Source organism: Elephantulus edwardii, unplaced genomic scaffold, assembly GCF_000299155.1.
Source record: "Elephantulus edwardii isolate Elephantulus edwardi_28Jun2011 unplaced genomic scaffold, EleEdw1.0 scaffold00076, whole genome shotgun sequence".
NCBI classification, from domain to species: domain Eukaryota; kingdom Metazoa; phylum Chordata; class Mammalia; order Macroscelidea; family Macroscelididae; genus Elephantulus; species Elephantulus edwardii.
This window is the reverse complement of record NW_006399826.1, coordinates 4,037,706-4,049,322: the sequence shown is the minus strand read 5'-3', so window position 1 is coordinate 4,049,322 and position 11,617 is coordinate 4,037,706. Positions and strand designations below refer to the sequence as shown.

Genomic DNA, 11,617 nt, shown 5'->3' with positions numbered 1-11,617 from the left:
CCAGTCACTGAATCAATCCACCTCATAGAGGGCCTTCCTCTCCTGCGCTGTCCCTCCACCCTCCCAAGCATGATGTCCCTCTCCAGGGACAGGTCCCTCCTCACAACATGTCCAAAGTATGTTAGACGGAGCCTCAGAATCTTTGCCTCCAAGGAGCCTATACTGAGCCAGCTGCCCTGGCTACTCTGCATCTCCAGTCCTGTTTCTCAAGGCTGTATCATTAACAACTGTGTGAACATTGAGGTAACTTCAAGCAAATTGCCAAGCCTAAGAAATGGATGGGAGGTTTGAGCCAGGAGGAGGAAGAGGAGGAGGAGGAACAGTTAAGGTTGAAAAAGACGGAGTGCCACAAAAAAGATGGAGTGATACAGCAGATGGAATATTTGGAACATATTTTACCTGGGTGTTTTTGTATTTAGTCTGGAACTAATTATTGATCTACTTAGAATTCTAAATAAAACACTTCTACTATACCTACTCAATCTGTATGCTGAGTAAATAATTCAAGACTGTATGAAGAATGTGGCAGCAAGATTGTAGGAAGACTCATCAATAAGTAGTATTATGCAGATGACACAATATTGCATGCACAAAGTGAAGATGAATTGAAATACTTAGTGCAAGATGATCAAAGACTACAGCTTTCAAAAAAGGGTCCATCTTAACACCAAGAAAATAAAAATGCTCACCATTGGACCATAAAGAAACATAAAAAAAGATGGAGAGTGCTCATTTCAGCAGTACATATACTAAAACGGAACGATACTGAGAAGATTAGCAAAGCCTCTGCACAAGGATGACATACAAAACCATGAAGTGTTGAATATTTTTAGCCCCACAAAGTAGTTGGCTGCATTGTGTAGCTGTTAAGGACAATGGCAAAGCATCTCTGGCCAAGGATGTCATCGAAGAGTATTTCAAGTGCAAGAAGTGAAAACAATACCAAAAAAATGGCCTTTTTTTTAAAAAAAAAGGAAAAGACTGAAGCTGTCAACAATTTCATCTTATCTGGATCCACAATCTATATCCATGAAACAGACAAGAAATTTAAAAGCATGCTGAATTTAGGAAATCTGCTGGTCTAAAAGATGTTATTTTGAAGACTAAGGTGCACCTGAACAAAGCCATAATATTTTCAATTAGACAATGAATAAAAAAGACCAAAGAAAAACCCAAGCCTTTGAATTGTGGTGTTGGTGGAGAGTACTGAATGATCGTGGACTGCCAAAAGAACAAACTTGTTTTGAAGGAAATGCAAACAGAGCATTTCTTAGAGGCAAGGATGGTGAAACTTCATCTCACTTACTTTGGGTATATTTTCAAAAGTAAATAGTCCTGGGAGAGAGACATGCTTGGAAAGGTGGAGAGTCAGCACAAGAGAGGAAGACCTTCAATGAGATGAAACGACACAGGGACTGTAACAACAGGCTTGAGCATGTCAGGGATCGTAAGTTTGGTGCAGGATAAGGTAAGGTTCACAGCTATGGTTCTTAGGGTCACTGTGAGTGGGGTTGTCAACGCGAAGGCATCTGAAAACAAAAATGGAATGTAAAATAAACCAACATAAAAATACTTTGCTTGTATGATTTAAATGTAAGGCCACTTCTAATAACTGTGACCATAACACCACTCTTCTTCTGATTTTCATTCCCAGCATAGTAAACTATGTGATTATCTGACTCAAAGTAGCCAAAGCTGGTCCATTTCATCTCACTAACGCCTAGAATTGAGGATGCTCATACATTCCATTTCAAGTAACGGTTACATGTTAGGAAATCAATGCAAAACATAACTGTCTGCTCTAGCTGCTGATTGTTATAGCTCTTGATATTAAAATACAAGAAACCACGGGAGCTCTGGTGGCTAGTGGCAAGAAGCTGAGCTGCAATCCTGAAGGCACATGGTTCAAATTCCCCAGATGCTCTGCTGGAGAAGGATGGCCAGTCTCCTCCTGTGCCAGTAGGATCTGACTTGACAGCAAACATGCACACACACACACTCTCTACAAGAAACCTAGGAACTAGAAACATTAAAAGATCAAACAATATATAAGTCATCACTGGAAAAATTAAAATTAAACATAAATATACACGAAACACCCTCTAGAATTTACCTAGCGAAGCATTCTTTCTTTTTTTTAATTACACCTGGCTAACAGTGTGGGTGGGTGTAGGAGGTAAGCATTTGGTCCACGTTATCCATCAGCAGACACCTGAAACGCCCTTACCAACTCATCAAAGGCCACGTAAGAAAAGACTAAGGATACTCTTCCTTCTATGTCCTGTAATTAAAATATTAGTGCCTTTGCAAACTAGTTCCCAAAGGAAAAGAGACCATTCAACCTTCAGTGTTCTTAGATGTATTATTAGCATTATTCCTGCTCCATAGATTTCTCGCTCAGAACAAGTGATCCATTTGGTTTTGTGTTTGCATTTATTTTTTTGAGGTAGACACTTACAAGATGAAACTTTCCTACAAATAGGTTGTTTTCATAACAGAGATACTCAAGCACATGCCATGCAAAAGCTATAATGAAGCAGACCCGACATCCTCTGAAACGCAATCTTACAAGGGAGATTTCTCTTTGGCAGTTACCACAGGGCATTGATAACACAGCCGTGACAATGCGCTTTGTTCTACTCTCATTTCCACTTCTCTCTCCCAACAGTACTCAGTGTGGTTAAAATTGACATACTTATTCCATTAGTAGTATTTTGATCCAATGAGAAGCTGTTTTACCTATGACTGTTTCCTGCCTTCTCCACAATGACCAGGTCCGATCTCTGGAAACAGCCAGTAAGTACCTGTCGTTTGGTGAAAAGGCCATCTGTGTGACGGTCAAACTGTGGAAAATTAAAGTCTGCGCCTGTTTCCAAGATGTGGTGTTCCAAAGAATGATAACTGCATGCTGTTTTTTGGCTGCCTGCAGGGAAGAGTAAAGTTTGAAGGAATTAAAGTGGAAAACCAAGTAAGAGAATACATTAAAAAGATATACAGTTTCTACGGCTACATTCATATACGGTTGTGTAAATATAAAGAAAACAGTTTGAGGACAGATTTAATACAATGATGCAGAACCTCTGAGAAGAGGGAGAGAAGCAGCTGGGATGAGAGAACAGATTCATGCCAAACTTAAGTTGCAATCACATTTCTGTTTGTTTCCTTTTCATAAGAAGAAATTATATCAGCTGCATAAATAAAAATAGTTTCTGAAACTAAAAGCACAAATGGTGTAAAGGACCTCATATATGAAAGGGCTCATCAACAAAGTGAAGACTTTGTGAAGTTTACAAATCAGGAGGAAATTTGAGGGAATCATATAAATATTTACAAATCAGGAGGAAATTTGAGGGAATCATATAAATGATAAGGGTTAAGTATCCACAAAAAAATAAAGTATTCCTAGAATCTAAAAGGAAGTAAGACAATTCAAAGGGGGCGGGGCAGGAAACAAAAGATCTGGACAACTGGATCACCAAGAAAATGTCCAAGTATCAGAAAAGCACCTATGAAGATAATTATTGTCCTTGTTGTTGTTGTTTACTGACGAATCAAACTGACCCACAGCTGACACTCCGGCAGGTTTTCAGTGGTAGTTAATCACATGGGAGGAGAGTGCTCCTCCTTCTCCCAAAGAGGAACTGATGGGATTTGAACCATGTGCCTTCGAGACTGCAGTGCAGCTTCTTGACACAAGGCCACCAGAGCTCCTTAATTAAAGTCCTCAGGCATTCCAAAAACCCAACCACACCATGCCATCGAAATGACTGCAACTCGTAATGACAGGACAAGAACTACCACCAAAGTCATATTTACAGAAGGAGAGTGTCACATCTCTCTCCTGAAGAACAGCTTGTGGGTTTTCAACTGCTGGTCTTTCATTTATCAACCAAACACTTTAATCAGTGCACTAGTTTGGCTTCTTTATTTAACCATTCATTTCAAAAGAACAAAAGAAAACCGAGCTCATTGCCATCGAGTCAGAACCCGCTCCTAGCGACCCTCCAGTGGGTTTCTGCAGGCTGTAAATCATATGAGAAAAGATCACCCATCCTTCTCCTAGAGAACTGCTGGTCGGTTCAAACTGCCAGAGAGATCCCATTTCTGCCTTAGCAGCTTAAGTGCTTATGAACTACGACACTAGAGCTCCCTCCTTAATCACTGCTGTTGTAGCTGTCGTGTACCATCGAGTCAGAACTGACCCAGAGCCGACCCTCGAGAAGGTTTTCTGAGGCAGTTAATTGCACGGGAGGAGAATGCCATTCCTTCTCCCGTGGTGGAGCTGGTGAATTCAAACCACGTGCCTTCAGGACTGCTGCAGAGCTTCCGGCTAGTAGGCCACCAGAGCTCCCGTCATTATTATGTAGGTGAAAATCAAAATCACAACGAGACACCACTTCATCCTCACTCAAACTATTATAACAGAAAAAGAAATTAAATCAACAAACTGGAGGGTAAGAGATGAGGTCAAGGATGTAGAAAAACTGGAACCCTCATCCAGTGCTGGGAAGGCGAATTATACACCTGACCTAGAAGTAAGTTTAGGTTACGTAAGAGAAGCCCAGCAGGTTTCTGTTAAGAGTAGAGGAATGAGGAGAATAAAAATGGCTACACAACTTGGACTTTATTAGTATCACTGAATTTTAAGTGTTGAAACTACTAAATTGGTCTATTTGACTTGTTATAACACCAAAAAAGTAAAATTTTTATATAAATAAAATCATACAGTACATTTAGAAATAACTATCACCTACTCACCAACTCCTAAGTATATGGAATAAAGAAATCTGGACAATGTTCACTGCAGCACAATTAAAAATAGTCAAATGGTAGAAATAACTTAACCATCTATTAACAGATGTGTGTATAAAATGCGGTATATTTGGGAGCTCTGGTGGCCTAGTGGCAAGAAGCTGCATTGCAATCTCAGAGGTATGCAGTTCAAATCCACCAGATGCTTCTGCTGGAGAAGGAGGGGCAGTCTTCTCCTGTAACAATCAGATTCAATTTGATGGTACACACACAAAAAATAGTCATAAAATAAAATGCGGTATATTCATACAATGGAGTATCACTGAGCCATAAAGAGAAATGGAGTCCTGATAAATATTACAAGGTAACTTGACTCTCAGGAGTATGCTGAGTAGAAAAAAAGCAGAACAAAAAAGAGTATCTACTGTACAGCACCATTTCTTATGATGCTGCTCAAGGCATGTGAGTGGCAAGAAGTCACAATAAAATTAAGGACTCAGAGTTCATCTAGGCAGGCAGCTCTCATCGTCACACTTAAATCAATGTGAGAAAGTTTACAGGAATGTATCCTTCTGATGGTTTCAAACAATCCTCCATAAATGGTTAAAACCCTTCAGAGTGGAGAAATAGGGAACAATGATCACGTTCCTTCTTCCAAGTAAATGTGTGAAGTCCACATGCTGTGACGTCGAGCTGAGCAGGTCAGCCCACCCTGCCTGACTGATGGACTATGCTCACCATCACTGAGGTCCAAAGTACTCTCAAGAAAAACAAGCATGACGTTCTCATTTCCTTAGGTCTCCAGGATTCTAATTAACTTGTCATATTTTCACTATCATTTGGACATAACCAATTTAACCATTTTGAGCAGGAGATACAAGTAAGTTCAAGACAAGAATTTAAGCAGAGGAAAAGGTGCAGCTAAAATAGATTAAAAAGGCAACTGCAAGTTTTCGGAGGAGGAAAGGAAAAAGATAGGAGGAGAGAAAAATATTCAGAAAAAGCAGACATTGATAGCTTTTCACGTAGCATTCTGGTTAAACCAACTTTCCAGAGCCTAATGAATAAACTGTGACCAGGAGAATTAAAAATAAAGTTGCCTACCTTACATGCTGAGGCAAGCAGAGTCTTTGAATTATTACAAGCAAGAGAAAATATTTCATTACCATGTCCATATCTACAACGAAAAAAGAAAAAGAACATGATTTGTAAATGTTACCTATTCTCAAAAAATTTACAATCTCTCTAGCTAACAGTTATGTTAAAGAACAAGGTATTTAAATATTGAAAATTTAAAAAAGACACTTGAGAAAAATGTGAGCTTCCAGAATGTAATATAAAACTCAAGTAGTTAATGTACAAGTTTCACCTCTTGCTCCCAGACAATAAAATAAATCATAATCTGTGGAGGTTTTAATGAAGTCTTGGAGAAGACAAAAAAATTATTTAAAAAAAAGATAATATTATATACACACATGTAATGCATCTCTATCTTAAGAATTAAAGACATTAAAGAACCTTAATAAAAAGATCTACAGAAGTGGAGGGCGGAGGAGAAGTATAAGTAGGCAAAAGACAAAGGAGAAAATCAAGTTGTGGAGGGGAGAGCTGGGGAGAAATGACAAATTACAAGAGTCATACAAAAGACGTAAGCCAGTTTAACTTACAGCTTTTGAACTTCAGGCCACAAAGTATTCTGCAAAAGATGATCCTCCGTGGGAGGCTCTGTAACAAACATATTCACACAGCCATGCCATTATTTTTCTAGTCCTTTGCAAAAATAAGTAAATAAATCAATTCTAAAGCATGTCTTTCTAACAACAGTTTTATGCCTGCTAGTGATGTTATTAATTTTTGCCGTATCTTTGCCCTAGTATCTTACCAGTAAGAAGGGAAGGTTGAAAGGCCATCTGGTGATACTCAGAACCAGACTTACTTAAGAATTCCTCTTCATCAGAAGGCTGAGGAGTTATATCTCCTAGTTTTAAAGAAATAGATCAGTGTCATAAATGTAGTTATTATCTTTACGTCCCCTATACTTGTCCCAATACTAAGGTCACCAAATGGAAACAGTGGATCTGCCATCAAAGGCACATTCACATGGTTCCAAAGCTATTTCCACAACTCTAGCTTTTGCCAACTGTGCCCCTTAGAGCAACAGTTGATTAAATAAAGATTTTTCCCCCTAATTCTTTGACCTAACATTTGTAAATCTTTTAATCATTTCCATACAGATTTCCTTATTTTTTAAGCTAATATTTCCAAACATTTAAAAACATGCATCAATTTTTTTTAGGGTATCCCTAGTGACGTCCTAGGATTGTGGTGTTACTTCACAGCTCATCTACTCAGCAGTGAATGGAGTTTTTAAAGCCTAGTTAACATCTCCTGAGGGACTGGGGTGAGGGAGCAGCAAAAAGTTAGTGAACAGCCATTATTAATTAATATGTAACTACTGGTTTCTCCCCACTTAGAGTATAGGCAAATGAAGAAAAGCAGAGAAGAATCAGTCCAAAGGAATAGTACATCATATCAATTAGACGGTCCAAGGACTGACCACAAAAATTAGCCAGTAGCCAGTGCCCATTACAAACTGCTCTGACTGGCATGATACATGTTCTCTGACAGAATGGGGAAGAGTAGAAAACAAAATTCAAACTTACTAGTCTGACAGAGGCAGGTGGACCATCTAAAACTGAGGCCCTTATAGCAAATAAACAGGTCTATAAACTGAACAGCACTAGGCGAGGAACATACTCCTCAAAACAATTAATTATACAAGATCAAAAGGAGAACATTTTTCCCAAAACAAAGCTCAGTTGGTAGGAGGAGCAGGAAAGACTGGTGAATGGATACAGGGAACCCAGAAAGAAGTGGGGACAAGAGCTGTTATCCTGAAGGATATTGCAACTCATGTTACAAAATGAGATGTGTATAACCGTGATGAATGAAAAACTAATTTGCTCTGAAAAATATTCACCCACACCAAGTTATTGAAAAAAACTTGTTAAGAAGAGAACAGCTTTTTTGTACGAGGAAAGTTTTACCAAAGAGTAAAAATCAACAAGGGGAAAATTATAATATCATAAAATACTACAGCTGCTTCATTTCTCAATATGCAGGAAAAAATTATTCCTAGTGATAAGGGCTGTTCTGGGCAAATTTTTTCATACTAAAGATTTCAGTGGTCTGCACATGAACAGAGTAACATCATGAGATAAATACATTTGATGGAGAAGAGACACACAGTGATTTTTTTTAAAAAAAAAAAACCACATTAAGTGCAAGTCACACAAGTCTGTACCAGGATTTTTAAAATATATAGATTTTGTTTTAGGTGAAATCTCACAAAACAAGTTAGGTTCCCATTTAAGAATTTTATACAAATAGTTCCATGACATGGTTATGTGATCCAAAATATATCAACATTCTCATTATTTCTGCTCTCCTTATTCTGTTTCCACTAATCTAGCTTCTCTTGAACTCCTTTAATTTCCCATCATTGTTTTAAAGTATATGTTCACTGTCTGGTTTCATAGTATCGATTATTTAATACGGGTAATGAGAATGTGACAGTGTTTCATTTATAAGTAATGGGTTTTAAGAACCACTATGGTGTCACTAATTTTGGAGATGAAAGCCTTACCTTGAAAGACAGCTTTATTTGATAATCCCAAAGCAGGAACAGCAGCTCCTTCTGGAAAATCATTGTCTTGCTGGAACAAAATAAGTTTTAAAATGAACTGTCACTCCTACCTTCTTGTTGTGTTTGTAGAGTCAGAATTCACAGGTGGTAAATCACATGGAAGATTACCCATCCTTCTCCCGTGGAGCAACTGGTGGATTTGAACCACATGCCTTTGGTATTACAGTACAGCTTTTTACCACTAGGCTTTTTACCACTGAGAGCTCCCTCTCAGACACTACAAAATTCATGTATGAAGACCACCTTCTGGTGATGTCCAGACACATCTCCTGAATGAATAGATTCTATGCTAAGCAAACATTGTTCAACAGACAGGCTTTACCTAGCCCCCAATCTCCACCAATTCATAGAGCTGGAAATCTCCTTACCCATGAGCCTGACAAACCCTAAAAGCTGAATAGGATTCCACTGTCTAACAAGGAACTTATCTGGGCAAAGAGTGGGTTCAAAACGGAAGACTCACAGTTTCACTTATAAAAGAATTTTAATCTGAAGCGGTAATGCTGGTAATCAATTTATATAATGTACCTATCAGTCAAATCATTACAGGTGATGGGTTAACCAAAATACCGCATATGTCTATGGACTAAGAGTGTCTCTTAAAATTTAGCCTGACTCACAGCTAACTCTCCAGCGCTTCTCTGAGGTAGTAAATTGCACAGGAAGATATTCCCCATCTTTATCCTGCAGAGCAGCTGGTGGATTCGAACTGCCTGTCTTTGGGTTGGCAGCTTAAGCAGCTTCATTCCTTAGCACATGATCACTACAGCATCCTGCTTCAAACTAGTTAACTTATTTTTATATTCAAAGTATTTTTATAACTGAACTCTTACAGAAGTGGCATCAACATAAATAAAAGCTTATCTTTATGAAGTTCATCCGCAGCTCCTTTAAACTCTCTCCTTACTCCAACATAGTGACTTCTTTGTATGACGTTTAACTGAGCACTATAAAAGTGCAGCAATTAACTACTCTCATCTAGTAACTGCAAGTAAGTTACATCTACGCCTACTCCACAGCTAGAGCAGACCCATCTCTTCCATTTTATTTTATCCTGGGTACCTAGAATAGTGACTCATCTCAAGTACCAGCAGACACATTCATGTCTTTATTAGGATTTCAATCATGCTTCACAGTATGTTGGGCTAATAAAATAACTGGCTTTAAAATTCATATCAGTGCATGTCACAGCACATACAAGTCTGTCAGTTAATACCTAATTATTTTATTTTCTTTCTACCCATATATTCCATTTACAGCCCGAAGGTAGTATTTTCTTCTAATCCATTTTAAATGAAGAGACTAGGCAATTAAAACAGATAAAGGGATACTCACATTACAAAATATGTGATTCACTGACTGGCCTGTGATGGCACAGAAATTTTCCACAAAATTTCGAGGAGCAGAAAACACTCTAAGAACTTTTTCATCTGCTCCAGATACAAACTGGAATCGGTTAATCAGGGCTAAACAATTCAGATCATATCCGTGTATCTGAGGCCTTGCAATTTCATGCCAAGTCACCTGGATTTCAAGACAAGATTGGGAAACAAACATGTTTCAAAAACCAAAGTCTTTCCAACACGCAAACTGTCAGTTTCAATATTTACAATGCCAAGGAAATCTCTGACTATGGGCCGATGCATCCATGTGCTGGCCATACATCATTCTTTTAAGTTGGTCATAGTGGTCCTTTGTAGTTATGCCACATGTCTTCACCCATTCACCTACCATTGTTAGGTGCCATGACTCATAGCGACCCTATGAACAAAAGATCTGAGCCCTGTTCTACCCAGTGCCATCCTCACACTTACTGATACACTAGAGTCCATTAGTGCAATCACCACGTAAATCCACCTAGTCAAGGGTCTTCCTCTCCTTCGCCGACCCTTTACCCTTCTAAGTATCATGTCCCTTTCCAAGGGAACAGCCTCTCCTTAGTAATACGTCCAAGTACATGAGGCGAAGCCTCATCAATCTTGCCTCTAAAGAGCACTCTGGCTACACCCTCTCCAAGACATACTTGTTTATTCTTAAGGCAGCCCCTGGGATGTTCAGTGCTCTTCTCCAACACCATTATACTCAAAGGCATCAGTTCTTCTTTTGTCATCCTTATTCACTGTCAGCTCTTAGATGCACAGCAAGCAATTCAACTATTAGGTTTGCATTTTTAAATTTTACCAATAATGATATAATCAAGCCTCTGCATGGATGTACGTGCTTCCATTTATCTTGATTATAAGTGGAATAGTTAGATGATAAATACAGCTGATCTTCATTTGTGGATCTGCTATATAGGAACTTGCGTCCTCTCTAAAGTTTGTAACCCAAACCCAGTACTTGCAGTGTTCTCACGATCACTGCAGACATACGCATACATAGAGGGGCAAGATGCCTGAGCAGCCCCTTATACTCGAAAGCAGAAAGACTTTTTGTTTGTTAATTCAGTGTTCAAGGCAACTTTATATCTGAATAATGAGATGTGACATTTAACATTTTACAAGTCTGTTAAACAATTTCCCAAGTTCTTCTATTTTACAATTCTACCATCCCTATACGAATCTCTGTTGTTCAACATTCTCAGTGGCATTTGACATGGGCAGTTTACTGAAATCATTCTAACAAATGTGTTAACACCAACTTACTGTGGCTTTCATTTGCTTTTCACTATTAACTAAAGGTGCTAAAGGGCATTTTTCATGTGTTTATTTTCTACTCAAATATCCTCCTTGCGGAAATGTTGGTTTAGGTCTTTTGCCTATGTTTTTACTGGATTGTTTATTACTAATTTAAGTTTTAAAAAATTATTTATATACACGAAGTATAAATTCTTCAGCAGACATATGTTCAGTAAACATTTGGCCCCAATTTGTGATTTATCGTTTCATTTTCTTAACTTTCAAAAAGCAGAAATATTATACTTTAGTAAAGTTGAACTTTTCTTTCAGGATCGTGAATAAACAACCAAGACATCTCTGGTAATGTATGTCAACTAATCAAGAACCACAAAATCACTCCAAGTAACAGCACAGGAGAGGAAGATCCATCTCATCTTGGATCTTTCTCTCCTGCGTAGTCCCTCCACTCTTCCAAGCATGATGTCCCTCTCCAAGGACTGGTCCCTCCTGACCATGTGCCCAAAGTATGTGAGATGGAGTC

General features: G+C 38.5%; 1 protein-coding gene across 1 annotated transcript in view; it reads right to left on the bottom strand.

Moving 5' to 3' along the window:
* Positions 1-11,617, bottom strand: part of ELP2 (elongator acetyltransferase complex subunit 2) — a 57,102-nt gene that overhangs the window by 6,477 nt on the left and 39,008 nt on the right. Inside the window, exons 13-18 of the mRNA XM_006889230.1 lie at positions 9,794-9,982; positions 8,399-8,468; positions 6,635-6,730; positions 6,420-6,477; positions 5,857-5,929; positions 2,740-2,923 (exon numbers count right to left, since the gene is read on the bottom strand). Of these exons, the coding sequence (XP_006889292.1) occupies positions 2,740-2,923; positions 5,857-5,929; positions 6,420-6,477; positions 6,635-6,730; positions 8,399-8,468; positions 9,794-9,982 (670 nt within the window). The remainder of the gene's footprint in view (positions 1-2,739; positions 2,924-5,856; positions 5,930-6,419; positions 6,478-6,634; positions 6,731-8,398; positions 8,469-9,793; positions 9,983-11,617) is intronic.